Raw genomic sequence first — 19,621 nt, forward strand, 5'->3', positions numbered from 1 at the left:
ATGTTACCACTTCCTGATCAATGTATAAAGCCAGTAAATGTCACCACTTCCTGATCAATGTATAAAGCCAGTAAATGTTACCACTTCCTGATCCATGTATAAATTAAGCCAGTAAATGTTACCACTTCCTGATCAATGTATAAAGCCAGTAAATGTTACCACTTCCTGATCCATGTATAAAGCCTGTAAATGTTACCACTTCCTGATCCATGTATAAAGCCAGTAAATGTTACCACTTCCTGATCCATGTATAAAGCCAGTAAATGTTACCACTTCCTGATCAATGTATAAAGCCAGTAAATGTTACCACTTCCTGATCCATGTATAAAGCCAGTAAATGTTACCACTTCTTGATCAATGTATAAAGCCAGTAAATGTTACCACTTCCTGATCCATGTATAAAGCCAGTAAATGTTACCACTTCCTGATCCATGTATAAAGCCAGTAAATGTTACCACTTCCTGATCAATGTATAAAGCCAGTAAATGTTACCACTTCCTGATCCATGTATAAAGCCAGTAAATGTTACCACTTCCTGATCAATGTATAAAGCCAGTAAATGTTACCACTTTCTGATCCATGTATAAAGCCAGTAAATGTTACCACTTCCTGATCCATGTATAAAGCCAGTAAATGTTACCACTTCCTGATCAATGTATAAAGCCAGTAAATGTTACCACTTCCTGATCCATGTATAAAGCCAGTAAATGTTACCACTTCCTGATCCATGTATAAAGCCAATAAATGTTACCACTTCCTGATCCATGTATAAAGCCAGTAAATGTTACCACTTCCTGATCAATGTATAAAGCCAGTAAATGTTACCACTTCCTGATCAATGTATAAAGCAAGTAAATGTTACCACTTCCTGATCAATGTATAAAGCCAGTAAATGTTACCACTTCCTGATCAATGTATAAAGCCAGTAAATGTTACCACTTCCTGATCAATGTATAAAGCCAGTAAATGTTACCACTTCCTGATCCATGTATAAAGCCAGTAAATGTTACCACTTCCTGATCAATGTATAAAGCCAGTAAATGTTACCACTTCCTGATCCATGTATAAAGCCAGTAAATGTTACCACTTCCTGATCAATGTATAAAGCAAGTAAATGTTACCACTTCCTGATCAATGTATAAAGCCAGTAAATGTTACCACTTCCTGATCCATGTATAAAGCCAGTAAATGTTACCACTTCCTGATCAATGTATAAAGCCAGTAAATGTTACCACTTCCTGATCCATGTATAAAGCCAGTAAATGTTACCACTTCCTGATCAATGTATAAAGCCAGTAAATGTTACCACTTCCTGATCCATGTATAAAGCCAGTAAATGTTACCACTTCCTGATCCATGTATAAAGCCAGTAAATGTTACCACTTCCTGATCCATGTATAAAGCCAGTAAATGTTACCACTTCCTGATCCATGTATAAAGCCAGTAAATGTTACCACTTCCTGATCAATGTATAAAGCCAGTAAATGTTACCACTTCCTGATCAATGTATAAAGCCAGTAAATGTTACCACTTCCTGATCCATGTATAAAGCCAATAAATGTTACCACTTCCTGATCCATGTATAAAGCCAGTAAATGTTACCACTTCCTGATCCATGTATAAAGCCAGTAAATGTTACCACTTCCTGATCCATGTATAAAGCCAGTAAATGTTACCACTTCCTGATCCATGTATAAAGCCAGTAAATGTTACCACTTCCTGATCCATGTATAAAGCCAATAAATGTTACCACTTCCTGATCCATGTATAAAGCCAGTAAATGTTACCACTTCCTGATCCATGTATAAAGCCAGTAAATGTTACCACTTCCTGATCAATGTATAAAGCCAGTAAATGTTACCACTTCCTGATCCATGTATAAATTAAGCCAGTAAATGTTACCACTTCCTGATCCATGTATAAAGCCAGGAAATGTTACCACTTCCTGATCAATGTATAAAGCCAGTAAATGTTACCACTTCCTGATCCATGTATAAATTAAGCCAGTAAATGTTACCACTTCCTGATCCATGTATAAAGCCAGTAAATGTTACCACTTCCTGATCAATGTATAAAGCCAGTAAATGTTACCACTTCCTGATCCATGTATAAAGCCAGTAAATGTTACCACTTCCTGATCCATGTATAAATTAAGCCAGTAAATGTTACCACTTCCTGATCCATGTATAAAGCCAGTAAATGTTACCACTTCCTGATCCATGTATAAAGCCAGTAAATGTTACCACTTCCTGATCCATGTATAAAGCCAGTAAATGTTACCACTTCCTGATCAATGTATAAAGCCAGTAAATGTTACCACTTCCTGATCCATGTATAAAGCCAGTAAATGTTACCACTTCCTGATCCATGTATAAAGCCAGTAAATGTTACCACTTCCTGATCCATGTATAAAGCCAGTAAATGTTACCACTTCCTGATCCATGTATAAAGCCAGTAAATGTTACCACTTCCTGATCCATGTATAAAGCCAGTAAATGTTACCACTTCCTGATCAATGTATAAAGCCAGTAAATGTTACCACTTCCTGATCAATGTATAAAGCCAGTAAATGTTACCACTTCCTGATCCATGTATAAAGCCAGTAAATGTTACCACTTCCTGATCAATGTATAAAGCCAGTAAATGTTACCACTTCCTGATCCATGTATAAAGCCAGTAAATGTTACCACTTCCTGATCCATGTATAAAGCCAGTAAATGTTACCACTTCCTGATCCATGTATAAAGCCAGTAAATGTTACCACTTCCTGATCCATGTATAAAGCCAGTAAATGTTACCACTTCCTGATCCATGTATAAAGCCAGTAAATGTTACCACTTCCTGATCCATGTATAAAGCCAGTAAATGTTACCACTTCCTGATCCATGTATAAAGCCAGTAAATGTTACCACTTCCTGATCAATGTATAAAGCCAGTAAATGTTACCACTTTCTGATCAATGTATAAAGCCAGTAAATGTTACCACTTCCTGATCCATGTATAAAGCCAGTAAATGTTACCACTTCCTGATCCATGTATAAAGCCAGTAAATGTTACCACTTCCTGATCAATGTATAAAGCCAGTAAATGTTATCACTTTCTGATCAATGTATAAAGCCAGTAAATGTTACCACTTCCTGATCCATGTATAAAGCCAGTAAATGTTACCACTTCCTGATCCATGTATAAAGCCAGTAAATGTTACCACTTCCTGATCCATGTATAAAGCCAGTAAATGTTACCACTTCCTGATCAATGTATAAAGCCAGTAAATGTTACCACTTCCTGATCAATGTATAAAGCCAGTAAATGTCACCACTTCCTGATCAATGTATAAAGCCAGTAAATGTTACCACTTCCTGATCAATGTATAAAGCCAGTAAATGTCACCACTTCCTGATCAATGTATAAAGCCAGTAAATGTTACCACTTCCTGATCCATGTATAAATTAAGCCAGTAAATGTTACCACTTCCTGATCAATGTATAAAGCCAGTAAATGTTACCACTTCCTGATCCATGTATAAAGCCTGTAAATGTTACCACTTCCTGATCCATGTATAAAGCCAGTAAATGTTACCACTTCCTGATCCATGTATAAAGCCAGTAAATGTTACCACTTCCTGATCAATGTATAAAGCCAGTAAATGTTACCACTTCCTGATCCATGTATAAAGCCAGTAAATGTTACCACTTCTTGATCAATGTATAAAGCCAGTAAATGTTACCACTTCCTGATCCATGTATAAAGCCAGTAAATGTTACCACTTCCTGATCCATGTATAAAGCCAGTAAATGTTACCACTTCCTGATCAATGTATAAAGCCAGTAAATGTTACCACTTCCTGATCCATGTATAAAGCCAGTAAATGTTACCACTTCCTGATCAATGTATAAAGCCAGTAAATGTTACCACTTTCTGATCCATGTATAAAGCCAGTAAATGTTACCACTTCCTGATCCATGTATAAAGCCAGTAAATGTTACCACTTCCTGATCAATGTATAAAGCCAGTAAATGTTACCACTTCCTGATCCATGTATAAAGCCAGTAAATGTTACCACTTCCTGATCCATGTATAAAGCCAATAAATGTTACCACTTCCTGATCCATGTATAAAGCCAGTAAATGTTACCACTTCCTGATCAATGTATAAAGCCAGTAAATGTTACCACTTCCTGATCAATGTATAAAGCAAGTAAATGTTACCACTTCCTGATCAATGTATAAAGCCAGTAAATGTTACCACTTCCTGATCCATGTATAAAGCCAGTAAATGTTACCACTTCCTGATCAATGTATAAAGCCAGTAAATGTTACCACTTCCTGATCAATGTATAAAGCCAGTAAATGTTACCACTTCCTGATCCATGTATAAAGCCAGTAAATGTTACCACTTCCTGATCAATGTATAAAGCCAGTAAATGTTACCACTTCCTGATCCATGTATAAAGCCAGTAAATGTTACCACTTCCTGATCAATGTATAAAGCAAGTAAATGTTACCACTTCCTGATCAATGTATAAAGCCAGTAAATGTTACCACTTCCTGATCCATGTATAAAGCCAGTAAATGTTACCACTTCCTGATCAATGTATAAAGCCAGTAAATGTTACCACTTCCTGATCCATGTATAAAGCCAGTAAATGTTACCACTTCCTGATCAATGTATAAAGCCAGTAAATGTTACCACTTCCTGATCCATGTATAAAGCCAGTAAATGTTACCACTTCCTGATCCATGTATAAAGCCAGTAAATGTTACCACTTCCTGATCCATGTATAAAGCCAGTAAATGTTACCACTTCCTGATCCATGTATAAAGCCAGTAAATGTTACCACTTCCTGATCCATGTATAAAGCCAGTAAATGTTACCACTTCCTGATCAATGTATAAAGCCAGTAAATGTTACCACTTCCTGATCAATGTATAAAGCCAGTAAATGTTACCACTTCCTGATCAATGTATAAAGCCAGTAAATGTTACCACTTCCTGATCAATGTATAAAGCCAGTAAATGTTACCACTTCCTGATCAATGTATAAAGCCAGTAAATGTTACCACTTCCTGATCAATGTATAAAGCCAGTAAATGTTACCACTTCCTGATCCATGTATAAAGCCAGTAAATGTTACCACTTCCTGATCAATGTATAAAGCCAGTAAATGTTACCACTTCCTGATCCATGTATAAAGCCAGTAAATGTTACCACTTCCTGATCAATGTATAAAGCCAGTAAATGTTACCACTTCCTGATCCATGTATAAAGCCAGTAAATGTTACCACTTCCTGATCCATGTATAAAGCCAGTAAATGTTACCACTTCCTGATCCATGTATAAAGCCAGTAAATGTTACCACTTCCTGATCCATGTATAAAGCCAGTAAATGTTACCACTTCCTGATCAATGTATAAAGCCAGTAAATGTTACCACTTCCTGATCAATGTATAAAGCCAGTAAATGTTACTACTTCCTGATCCATGTATAAAGCCAGTAAATGTTACCACTTTCTGATCAATTTACCAAAGTTCCCCACGAGTGTCACCAGGATTAAAGTAAAATGACAAGAAAACATAAAATACTTTGAAAATGGTGTTTTAACTAATAAAGATGGCAAGTTAGCATTAAAAAATACCTGAATCAGTATGATAGTAATTTTGTTGAAAATAATGCATATGACTGCAAGCCAGATTCCCAATTCTATGATACAACTTAGTTCCTAATTAAAGAAGTTGTTGGAAATTCAAAGATGAAGCAGCTGGTGTACCAATTGTAGAATTTTTTGGTCTAAGATCCAAGATATTCGTATATAAAAGAAAATAATCTTGGTGGTAAAACTGAGGGTAGTATAAAAAGAGCGTCATGAAGAAACAAATATGCCTTGGGAATTATTATGATACAGTATTGAATAGTAAACAGATGCATCACACTATGAAAATAATTAGAAGAATGAACCATCAGTTAGGAAGTTATGAAATTAACAAAGTGTTATTGAGTTGTTTTGATGATAAAAGATATTTACTGGATGATGACATAACATCAATGCTATATGGACATTATAAAATTAAAACATACTGTGCACAACATATAGCTAAATTTGGTATTGGAATTCTATGGAGAAAGAAATATATAAGAAAGAATTCCTAGATGAGTTTTGGTTTTGGGATTCTATGGATCCAAACACATACGACATAAAGTTTTGTATGAGTTAAAAAATATAAAAGAAAGATAGCTAAATTTGGTATTGGGCTTCAGACAGGAGAAAACACTAGAAATTTTGTGAAATTCTACTGTCATTCCATAGTCTGTCCAACTGTCTATACTACTGGAGTTGGTCAGTTACCCAGACCCAAGACTCCCCAGTGCTAGTAACATCAGTTACCCTGACCAAAGACTCCCCAGTGCTAGTAACATCAGTTACCCTGACCCAAGACTCCCCAGTGAGGTCAGTTACCCAGATCCAAGGCTCCCCAGTGAGGTCAGTTACCCTGATCCAAGGCTCCCCAGTGAGGTCAGTTACCCTGATCCAAGGCTCCCCAGTGAGGTCAGTTACCCTGATCCAAGGCTCCCAAAGTATGCATAACCGTGGATACAGTCATACTGACTTATTCATGTGTGTTACAGAGACACCATTGTTAGTCACATCTGTAGAAGTTCTTAAAGGCCCGTATTTCAATCCCGGGTCACCGCATTAGGGACTACTCCACCCAGTACACAGCGTCTTATCTGAGCAGATTAACACTCACGTCACCGTGTCCACATATCAATGACAACGATCAAACATTTACTAATCCTGTTATGACAGACACTGTTTCTGCCTGAACCAAAATCATTTATAGTAACAACGGACATCGGAATCATTTCACTGCGTTGCTAGTCGCTGTGATACTCGAACTGTATTATGTACAGGCTCGCAACGAAACGGCCATATACACATTGAGCTTGAAAGTTCGGCCGACACAGTATACAGCGACTGTGCAGTGTGCGTATTATACCATAGACAATGGATGGCAGTTGTCTACTGCATATAACACTTTTGACTCGACAGAGGTGGTAATTTTGTTTCATTGTAATGTGTCATAATTATGTAACACATATAGTTTTATAAATAAAAGAATGAATTTCACGAAAAAGAACCTTTTGTATGTTTGTTCAAAGATCGGAATACAAATGTACCGGGGAGACAGCTGTGTTGACGTATCACACAACAATGCACTAGCGATGGCAAAGGAACTGTCTGAAGTAAATCGCTGTTTTGTTTATCGTTCATTGCAATGTCCCGAAAGGGTTGAACGGGCCAATTTTATAACTTTACCACTGTACAGTGAATCAAAATATGGAGCTTGGACGACAGCGTATGAATATAACGGGGTGTGCTGTACGCCGGGGATGTACGTACGTGGCAGGGTGGAGCCGAAGACAATTGCACTTACAGCTACACGACTTTTGCAATTGAAACTCATGATCCAAAAAATCTGTTTCGGCACCATTTTGAATAGTATTCTGCCTTCTTTCCTTGTATATTTTTGTCCAGACGCGTTACATTATTTTCTGTTGATGCAGCATGTACTATGTGTATCATAACACGGAAGTCGGGTTGACGTCATGCTCAGTTTAGATTGAGATGATCGACATACTGCCACTTCCAACGACATGGTGAAAAAGAATGCTTTGTTACATGTAATCAATTCAAAATAATACGCAGATAATGGGCGGAAAAAAACCCAAAATTTACTTCTTTAAAAAAAAAGATTTACAGGTTCGTTATTATTTCGGGGGAGTTTGAATTTATTGTGTGATTTGGCACGCTCGGTATGTGTAACAGGGTGTACCGATTTTCAGCCTTCAATGCAAATGCCAAAACCACGTAAAATAGGATGTCATTATTTCCGGGTTTACACATGAGGTAAAAGAAGGGTTTCGATTCCACCAAAAAGTATTACAAGAGAAATCTGCTAAAATATGGGCAATAATGTCATATGTGTTTATAAAAAAGATCGCTTGCTAAGAAAACACTTGAGCTATAGATCAACCCGGTACCCGACTACGTGAAGGTCATCGACCCCGGGAAGACAAAGAGAAGATGTCTGGAGGGGGGGGGGGGGGCACTTATAAACAAAATACAGGGGTGTGTGTGTCGCTGGACATTCACTTGGCATGGGCACTCGAAAATGCACTTTTGGCTAGAGGAAGTTTGGTAAATTAAACCAACTTGGGAGAAATTTGAACAATCTAAAAATATCAGACCCTTGGCTAGGGAAATTTTCACTAAAATCGACCCTTCAGTTCGGCATAGTACAGCAAATATAGAAGCTACCCCTAATAGGTGTAAATGTTCCTAGACACACCGATATTCAAGCGCTTTCCATTTCAAATTTGCAATTCAAAACCGATTGCCACTTTTTTTGGAAACTGTCGTTTTACTCAGTTGCAACTTCAGTTCCAGTTTGTCATCAAGATGAGCAGCAAGATACTGATTGCCATCAATGAAGTTCAAAGGGACGCTATCAAGGCTCTCTTTGCAAACTCCAGATGGGAACTGGTTATTGATTCCGAGTCACCTGACCTTGACAACACTGGCGTTGTTGAGTCAACTGACGAGGTCTCGGCCAGCAACGACAGTGGTATCGATATCGGTGACGAGGCCTCGGCCATCAATGACAGTGGTATCGGGGACGATCTGCAAGATCAAAACAACGACATTGCTTTGCATCAAAACGAATGTCCGCACTGCCTTTGCTACCCGTGTGTCACAACATACCGACAACACTGGCTTGGTATGGGCCAGGAACCTTGTGACGAAAATGTTTTGGTTCGTCATTGGCTCTACCGAAAGTATTGGAATATGCTCGACCGAAGAAATGCATGGAACGATCCACGCTACTTACATAGGAAGCAGCAACTAATGCAGGCTGATGATGTTGCCATCAGTCGTAGGGAAGTGATGCCTAAATGCGTACGGTACGGTCTCTTTATCCAAATTTACCCGGTGTGCCGTACAGAGGTCATAGCTGGGCGTAAGCTCGGTCTAACCGAACGGCTGAAAAGCCACAAACCAAACGGCCCTTTTCAGGGCCACCACATCCTCCAAAAAGAGTGTACCTTACCTAAACTACACGTTCATGTTTTGCGTATGTCGGTGTTGTCATTTGTTAGCAATTTTATTCGAATTTGAGATCAAAACACCTTTCTAATTGGTTTTCTACTGTATGTGTAAATGGTACTCCCATTACCAAAAAATAAAACCCAAACAGAAAGACAATCACACACACACACACACACACACACAAACACAAAATAGTCACATTTCTACCACTGTATACTTTTGCCTTGTCGCCGGACCGTACTTCTGATTTGATCATTACCTTTATGTTATTATGGTAGGTAGAGGTAAATAATCTAGCGAATTGATCATCGAGATACTACCAACCCCCCAGGGAGTTATGCAAACGTTTACACAGTATTTGAGTGACAGCTGTTTGGACGCTTCTAACCTAACATTTCGCCACATACCACATGACAACATACATCAAATTTCGCTCCCAGATCATCATAATTTACAAAACAATTCACACAGGCACCTCTTCTACATATTTATAATTCATTTTGGGATACATTTAGAGTAAATGCTCGGGAAATAGCCGTGATTTTGACAGTTTTCTTGGAGCACCCAGGCGATGTTAGGAGTACGAGAGGCTTTGCATAAATGAGCGTCCCTACTGTAATCCTCTTTTTATAGTCGATACGGGCCTTTAATCTTTGTTAAATATCAGTTTTTATGTCATGCAGTGCTCTAACATCACAATAGGAAAAGATCCTTTGGGCACCATTAAAAAGAGTTGTGCTTTGATAGGTAGTGAAACAAACATTGAAATGACCATAATAGAGCCTGGGAATGTGGAATGATTAAAGCTGGCTTAGTGCAGTATCTGGAAGGCTGTCTAAATCCTTTATACTTTAGGGACAATCACACAATGTCACTCAAGCTCAATAAGAGAACTTCATTCATTTAGGGTCAGGGGGTCTGGCATCAATGCGATTGATGAACTTCATTTCTGCAGCCTTCTTCTATTTAAACCAAATTGTGGCCGAAAACTTTCACTCCTTCAACGATAACAGCTTTTGTGTTTACTACTGGGATGTTGATAAGTTGATAAAATTTACTTGTAATGTGAGATATGGTGCTGGGTTTCTGGTAGTATTTTAATTTGTTTACAGTCATGTTTTTACAATGTATTGATCATAGTGGTGTGACCACGACAGATTTCATCTTAGTTACATCATTATATAAACGTTTGATGTCACACTTGTGAATGTTCGTTTAGGGAGAGGGGGGGTTTTGACCTAAAAGAACAATGGTCGTTTGTTGAGCTTGTACCACATTGTGAGATTGTCCCTATACAAATCATTTTAAGACCCTTAGAATTAGTATATATTGAATGGGAGTTTAACTTTGGTTATCAATTTGATATGCCTACAGGCCTTACTGAGTACTGCATGTCATAGTGTAATCCTGAACCAGGTGCAAGATTTGTCAACAATGAGACTTCTACTACCACAAGAGGACCAGGTAAGTAGCTTTGTAATGTCTGAACAAATTGAGAACCTTACATCCTAAGGGCCAAAATATGAAGAATTACTGTGTATCATATACTGTATGTTGTTTATCTCAAACTGTTATCAAAATCTGTTATTAAAGTGTATATAAATAGGTTTCCAAAGTTTCTGACTTTTTGCCTGCAAATGATGTAGTTTTCATAGGTGATTAAAGATTTGTGTGACATTTTTGACAAAAGTACGATATTAATTATGAAAAATTGATTTTTTTTTGGAAATCTACAATGAGCATTTTGCTTCGGGAGTCTTCGGAAAATTGCGTCACTGCCAGAACACGATCGCGGCATCCATGTCTTTTTAACTATGCCTGAACATCGTGTGGTAGGGGGATGTCAATGCTTGAGTCTACACTGATTTTCTCACAAAAGATTTGGAAGTTCTAATCAGCTTGCTTCTTTTCAACATACAGAGGATAAGTTTCCAAATGTTTTCAATGAGTACTGCACAACTCTCAAACTCACGAAAAACAATTTTTTTTAAAAATTGACTTCTGATCATGAATGATGAGATGTTGCATCCTGGTGTACTATATTACGACACTGGCAATGATGACGTTTCTTTTGTTGGTTGTGATTACGAGTCCTAATGTTGAATTGAATTGAAAGTTATTTCACCAGATAAGAAACATAAATTACACTTTCAAAGAACATACTGGTATAACATTACGAGCTGGTACCACATAATGGGAATTTTTACTTGCGATAACAACGTCTATGTACCGGTCCATGTCGCCGCGTCGATGAATAACAAAAACAAAACGTGCATACGTACTATAGTACAGTGCACTTCCTTTTAGACATATTCGTGACCTTATTGTATGACTTTGGTTTCCTTGTCAGTGAATGAAGACCAGTCATTTATAAATGCAAAATTTAATTCATTGTTCGCAAGGTTGAGAGCAGTTGGATGTGACTGAGAGTGAGAACAGAGTCAGAGGTTCGTTGGGCTGTATACTAGCGTGTTCTCCGGAGCGTGTCTAGTCACACATCGTGCGGAACTGGGTGCTCTAGCGATACAAATCAGCTACCCTGGAACACAGTGTATGCTCAGTGCTCACTGTCAATAAATTATTTGGCCGTTCCTGAACTGTTCTGATTTTTTTCTGGTAATGATGATTTAACAAAATCCTTTAAAGATTGACAACCGATCAGACCTTCAATTACATAGACATTCACATGAAGTATGTGAATGGCGGTTCAAACAGTTAGCATACGTACACATACACACTGTGTAGTCAGGTAGTCAGTAAGTCGATATAACCCCACTAAATAGTACTACTGTTACGGTGTTATGATCTCAATGGGACAACTACTTTCGGCCCACTTTTTTCTTTCATCTGCTAATTTAAAATATCTACTATTTATTATCATAACTTACCAGTCAGTATTATTTAGTCTGTCGACAATGACATCATCATTGGCGTCGCCACCATCAACAACCATCTGCAGCTGGGGATTGTTGTTTGGCTGTAGTCGTGGTTTTGGTAATGGTTCATACATGTATGGTACAATACAAGCATCCCCCCACTATCACATCTTCTTCGTCATCGCTAGTACTCGCATTAATACTATATGTATTGTTGTCATTGTCAATTTCGACTTCTAAATAGTCGAACGTGGTTCCACTAGAATCGGTATCGCTTGTTATGTAATCGGACATATTTGAAATTCCTTCCAGTTGTGACGTCATGAAATACATAAACAACTACGGCAATTTCTGAAATTTTTCCAAGAAAATCAATTTTTCATAATTAATATTGTACTTTTGTCAAAAATGTCATACAAATCTTTAATCACTTATGAAAACTACGTCATTTGCAGGCAAAAAGTCAGAAACTTTGGAAACCTATTTATATACACTTTAAGATGAAGGTTAGAGCTGTATGGAATGTAGAGACATCTTAGGTTATAGTGATGTAGAATGGGTAGGGACATCTAAGGTTAGAGTGATGTAGAATGGGTAGGGACATCTAAGGTTACAGTGATATAGAATGGGTAGGGACATCTAAGGTTAGAGTGATGTAGAATGGGTAGGGACATCTTAGGTTAGAGTGATATAGAATGGGTAGGGACATCTAAGGTTACAGTGATATAGAATGGGTAGGGACATCTAAGGTTACAGTGATATAGAATGGGTAGGGACATCTAAGGTTAGAGTGATATAGAATGGGTAGGGACATCTAAGGTTAGAGTGATATAGAATGGGTAGGGACATCTTAGGTTAGAGTGATATAGAATGGGTAGGGACATCTTAGGTTAGAGTGATGTAGAATGGGTAGGGACATCTTAGGTTAGAGTGATGTAGAATGGGTAGGGACATCTAAGGTTAGAGTGATGTAGAATGGGTAGGGACATCTTAGGTTAGAGTGATGTAGAATGGGTAGGGACATCTTAGGTTACAGTGATGTAGAATGGGTAGGGACATCTTAGGTTAGAGTGATGTAGAATGGGTAGGGACATCTTAGGTTAGAGTGATGTAGAATGGGTAGGGACATCTAAGGTTACAGTGATATAGAATGGGTAGGGACATCTAAGGTTAGAGTGATGTAGAATGGGTAGGGACAACTTAGGTTAGAGTGATATAGAATGGGTAGGGACATCTAAGGTTAGAGTGATGTAGAATGGGTAGGGACATCTAAGGTTAGAGTGATGTAGAATGGGTAGGGACAACTTAGGTTACAGTGATATAGAATGGGTAGGGACATCTTAGGTTACAGTGATGTAGAATGGGTAGGGACATCTAAGGTTACAGTGATATAGAATGGGTAGGGACATCTAAGGTTAGAGTGATGTAGAGTGGGTAGGGACATCTAAGGTTAGAGTGATGTAGAGTGGGTAGGGACATCTTAGGTTACAGTGATATAGAATGGGTAGGGACATCTTAGGTTAGAGTGATGTAGAATGGGTAGGGACATCTAAGGTTAGAGTGATGTAGAATGGGTAGGGACATCTTAGGTTAGAGTGATATAGAATGGGTAGGGACATCTTAGGTTAGAGTGATGTAGAATGGGTAGGGACATCTAAGGTTACAGTGATATAGAATGGGTAGGGACAACTTAGGTTAGAGTGATGTAGAATGGGTAGGGACATCTTAGGTTACAGTGATGTAGAATGGGTAGGGACATCTTAGGTTAGAGTGATATAGAATGGGTAGGGACAACTTAGGTTAGAGTGATGTAGAATGGGTAGGGACATCTAAGGTTACAGTGATATAGAATGGGTAGGGACATCTAAGGTTACAGTGATATAGAATGGGTAGGGACATCTAAGGTTACAGTGATGTAGAATGGGTAGGGACATCTTAGGTTACAGTGATGTAGAATGGGTAGGGACATCTAAGGTTACAGTGATGTAGAATGGGTAGGGACATCTTAGGTTAGAGTGATATAGAATGGGTAGGGACATCTTAGGTTACAGTGATGTAGAATGGGTAGGGACATCTAAGGTTAGAGTGATATAGAATGGGTAGGGACATCTTAGGTTAGAGTGATATAGAATGGGTAGGGACATCTTAGGTTAAAGTGATGTAGAATGGGTAGGGACATCTTAGGTTAGAGTGATATAGAATGGGTAGGGACATCTTAGGTTAAAGTGATGTAGAATGGGTAGGGACATCTTAGGTTACAGTGATGTAGAATGGGTAGGGACATCTAAGGTTAGAGTGATGTAGAATGGGTAGGGACATCTAAGGTTAGAGTGATGTAGAATGGGTAGGGACATCTTAGGTTACAGTGATGTAGAATGGGTAGGGACATCTAAGGTTAAAGTGATGTAGAATGGGTAGGGACATCTTAGGTTAAAGTGATGTAGAATGGGTAGATGTCCCTATCGTCATGATACAATCTAATATGGCTGCCTGGCAGCCTTTTGTTGGCACAGTTTTCATGTCCAAAGCCATAACTCAGACATGCTTGGACAGAGTAGTGATATCAAAAACAACCATATGAGGCCAAACAACATTAACCAGGTTTGAAAATGACAACAGTTCCTTAAAACCCAATCATAGCGGGGACTATGTCATTTTGAATGACTAGTTTTTTTTCAAAAATGTAGCTTTTAGTTTTACTAACTTATTTGCATATTTTTGGTAATTAGAGATGTAAAAACTCTTGCTATGGTAAGGCCTACACAACGTTCTATAAATGCTTTACATTGCATGCCATGTTGGCCATAAGTTCACATCAGTGGGCAATCATGCTGGAGAATTCGCCGAGAAAAAAACTTACGATCTCTTTACTATTTCATTGTCAATCATAATGGAAAATCTTTTTTGTACTTCTGTGATATGTGTTTGCACTCCCATGTTATTTCTGTTTGCTGTGAAAGCATGCATGGGAAGATCATCAGTCAAACCAGGTCAGCTGCAACTTCCGAGTCAAATCACCCACTTTCTACTGAAAATTCTGAAACTGACTTTACACAAAGAACCTGCCAATTTTTTTTACTATGGCCATTTAAAGCACATGGGAATTTATCTTTTTGTGAAATTTGTAAATTTTCTGGTCCATATTAAGGAAACTATGAGCGAAAAACAGGGCCAAAATTTCCAGGGATCACATCACGTACGCCTAATCAAATTGCTGTAAAATCAGTATTCCAAAAAGTATTTCATAAATTGATTTTACTGTGACAAAAGAAAAGAAGTCAGATGAGGTTTACATTCTCACATTATCTAAAATGGTGGACTCTTATGGACTATGTCACATAGTGAAAGTTATGGCAGGTTCAAAATACGCCAAACTCAATTTTTGCAGAAGTGGATATGTACAATGAATGTGACAGCTGGAGTTCCCAAGCCACATTTTATTTATGGATGTAGTAATAACTAATAGATGTACGATATCATGTCTGCTAGCGCAGAATTTTCTTTTCGACAAGGCATGAAGGAACAATAAATAATCTAAAGTTTTGCCCTTTCAGAAGGCATTCAGTTTACGTATGTCTGGTTTATCAGATGATATTGCTTAAAATCTAAGTTAAAATCTCAGAATATTAGATTTTATCCAATAATGGATACTTGTGCAATGTCACTGTATAGAATGGGTAGGAGACATCTTGATATAGCAGTTGGTTAAGTCTGCCTATGGTATTTGCCAGACCTGTGTTTTGTATATGATTATTGTACTTGTGATCTACATCACACTGTACAATATCATACCCACATTTCTCTCTGATTGGTATGCTTGGAGATCCCTTATTTTCTAACTTCTTCAATAACCCATATTTTTGAACATTTTAAGGATAATAATTACGTTTGAATAATGTATAACAAAAGTACACTTTAATAGCAATCAAAAGTAAAGTTCTAAATGTTGTATAAAATGTACTTAGTCTAACAACTAAATTAAACATGTACTGTGAATAAAACACTTTTTAATGTCAAAGTATCACTAACCTGGGTAGTCAGTGTGAGTTTTAATATGTAAATTTCTTGTATTATTCCTATTCAGAGAAATTTATATCTTTGGCAGAGTCATAACAAGTACATATATTTTCCTTTTTTTTCGTTGCACATATTGTGCATATCTTTCAAGAAAATCTGTTGACATATTTCTAAAATTGCTATCTCCTCCTTGTACAAGAAATCATTCATGCCAGAACCGATGAAAATGGGTATTCAGAAACTCATCAGTGGCAATTCTATACGTTGCAAATTTCAAGAATGACTTTACAAAACCCTGTACACAGGTGAGATTGTCTGGCTTCAGAGATGTTGTCCAACAGTACAAATCAGAGAGTTGTGGGTAAAATATTGTACAGTGCACACATCAGTGATTGAACCATAGAAGTGGACGGTCTATGATTGATCTTAGCAAAACCTCTTATTTGGACTTGAAATAAAAGGAATTATTAATTAAGTTTCCAGATGTGAGTTCCATGCCCAACATATTGACTACATTCCTATTTGATATTCAGATTGTAGGCACAGTGTTTGACAACATAGTGAATACACAGCAATACACTGTCATGCTATCATCACCCCAACATCTGGACAGATTGTACCAGTACCTTGCCAAGGAATGCAGCATTAATGACGTGCTATTGAAGCTACTACACTGTAACAGGTAATTCTACATTGATGGTGCATCACAATTAGCTTATAAATTGACCATCAAGTTTACATTAAGCAGGTGTGTGCAAAGAATAACATGTCCAGACTTGTCTGTGGATTGGTATTCATTTGTTTATAAAGAGACATATACAATTAGTGCTTGTCTAGGGTAAAAGAACTCACTTAAAATATTTGATGGCAAAGATTCAGGTCTGACCTGAATACAAATTTGTATATTTTAGATTCGCCTTTTTCAGATTGTCTTTCTGTACAACGTTTACCATTATAGTACCAGGGTAGATGTATTTATCAGTTAAGTTGATTTTCTGTATCAAGCTTTTTCAAACAGGAGTTTAATACAACTGAAAGGTAAAACATAGATTCAATGTATTGTGTGTGTTTTTAAAGTTTATCTTGGGACTTAAGCCCTGTTCCCATATGAATCGATTTCGAATTCAGTTCAACTGGTTCGAATTCAGTTTATGTCCTGACAAGAAATGTTAGAAATGGATTTGAATCGATTCAGTTTGGTGTACTGTCCTGACACGTCAAATTTGATCCTGTTTACTTGATTCAATGACGTAGCCACAGTGCATTACTATGACGACACGCAATCAACATGGAGGATTTCGCAGGAAATAACCTCGTTGAGTTGTTGTCAAAGTTAATATCCATCAAAACGAGGGCTGCCAGAGCTCAACAGTTATTTGACTTGACGAAGGAACATTTGGATGTTGACTGCTATATTATGGGTGAAGCAATGCCACGATCGATTTGGGCCAAGCGACGTAATATTGGCCCTAATTTTACATAAATATGATTGAAGTTTAGGATGATCAAGAATAGCTGACAAGTGTATATGGACTTTGATCGATACTTGTACACCTTTGCCAACACCTTCGCTACCTCTTACTGCCCATAAGAAACGTAATTCATTTGTTTTAGTTTGTAATAGGAAATGGGAACATGAACGATTTGTCCTATTGCAACACTTACTATTTCATGCACCCATTTACATCGTCATCGGTATGCAAACTAAACTAGCAAAATTCATCATTCAAAGTTTAAAACATTTTATTATCTCTGCAAAACATTCTTTCAAAGGGATATTGTATTTACCAGTCCTTGTGCTTTTTATAGAATCTTCACGCTGTTTCTGTGGTTTTATTCTCCCGTTTCTACATATTGACACTCAGTTATTAAAACAGGCACTACACAATGATGGCGATGAGCATTGACCTTAACGGCTTTCACATGTTTCAAATATCACATGAAAAAATGTACAAATCTCTCCAAAATAACTAAAACCAATGCTGAATAATTATTTTTGACGATCGGTCTTTTTTGTTTTCACCTCAATAAACGGATCTAATCATGCTGAACCAGGCCAGGCTGTCTTCGAGACTTCAGAGTTGACCTCAAATGCGTGACATCGCATTGGTAATTTCCGGATTGCCGTTCGTGTAAGTTCCACAATGTCGGGCCTATCCCAACGTGACATGCAGCACGGCCTAGCTTTGAACCTTTTTGACAACGTCTTTTCCACATAAATTCTGTTAAAATCAATTAGGGTGACGACCATATAAAATGTGGCCGGTACAATCGAACGATCGGCTCTTCTCGTTAACTTTCGTTAACAAGAGTCACATGACATGTCGTAAACACAATGTTGTTTATCTCTCTGTTGTTCGATGTGTCCCAAGAGCGAACCCATCTTGACTTTGGATTCAAATGATCCTTAAAACTGTATCGGATGTTATAAACCCAAGAAATTATAGGGACATGTAAGTAATTTTAGTAATGTAACAAGTAGAAAGTCGTGCCCGGGCTGTGGGGTTAACCTTAATCGATGCCAGTTCGTCAAATACTACATGATCCCCATGATTTCTGGTTGTGACAACTACCGCCAAATGGGAAAGAAGTCTCTATCAATTTGAGAAATTTTGCGATTGGCAAAAAGACTTCTTTTTAGGTGTTGATGAATACATAATATATAAGGTTTTTTATAGCAATCACGTGATTGTTTTTGTCACTCATTTATTGCTGAACATTCCATGCTCAGGCGATGCCATCTTGTACTGAAAAAATACTTCACGTACTCCAGATCCAGTTGTGTTCCAAAGTGAAGGTGTCGGCGTACAAAGCATAACTTGCAAAATTTAACCTGGAGGTCAAGATTCAAGTGCGCAGCTGTGGGTAATGGACATTGAACCGATTCAAGTTAAATCGGTTCTAAGTCGGTTTTTCCTGTCCTAACTACGACAGGTTAAACCTGTTCCGAATCGATTTACTATGAACCGAATCGAACCGGTTCAACTAAATCGGTTTACAACCGATTAAAGGGCATGTGGGGACAGGAGAACTGAATTTGATCCGAATCGAAACAGGATCAGAATTTGTGTTGGGACAGGGTTATAATGTATTACCTCATGCATCATAATGTGTACTCTATGTAAAGTGCAATAGATGATCTCAAAGCAACTTAAGAACACAGTGACAATGTACTATGTCTTTTCAATTATCTATCCTATGTACAGAATTGATGAAAGTAGAAAGCTTGTTAATGTGTACTATGAACACAATCCTGAGACACTAGCCAACCACACTGTCAAGGACAATGCAGACAACACAATGAAAAAATTAAAGGTTTGTATAGTTTCCAGTCTTCTGAAATATCTTTTAATCTACTCATCTCCACAATATCATGTCATCACATCAGGCCCATATTGATAGTGGCTTTTTTTTTGCACGTAAAGAAGAGATTTTAGTCTAGCAGCTGACCCTTGCCTTTGGCTACCCTGTCTGCACCAACTGACAGTTACATAGAGCCCAAATGTAATGTTGTCCATTTGCTTGATAACAATCATTATATGAATTAGCCATCCTTATATTCCTGGTCAACACACCATTGAAAATGTATGACTGTGTTTGTTAATGCTACTTGTTTCAAATGT

At 37.7% G+C, this 19,621-nt stretch overlaps 1 protein-coding gene across 1 annotated transcript in view; it reads left to right on the forward strand.

Annotated features, from left to right (window-relative positions):
* The window catches only part of LOC144453510 (kinetochore-associated protein 1-like), a 158,937-nt gene that overhangs the window by 137,044 nt on the left and 2,272 nt on the right, over positions 1–19,621 (forward strand). The window contains exons 40-42 of the mRNA XM_078144822.1: positions 10,480–10,569; positions 16,532–16,680; positions 19,205–19,313. Coding sequence (XP_078000948.1) covers positions 10,480–10,569; positions 16,532–16,680; positions 19,205–19,313 — 348 coding nt within the window. The remainder of the gene's footprint in view (positions 1–10,479; positions 10,570–16,531; positions 16,681–19,204; positions 19,314–19,621) is intronic.

This window comes from Glandiceps talaboti, chromosome 2 (genome assembly GCF_964340395.1).
Source record: "Glandiceps talaboti chromosome 2, keGlaTala1.1, whole genome shotgun sequence".
Classification (NCBI taxonomy): domain Eukaryota; kingdom Metazoa; phylum Hemichordata; class Enteropneusta; family Spengelidae; genus Glandiceps; species Glandiceps talaboti.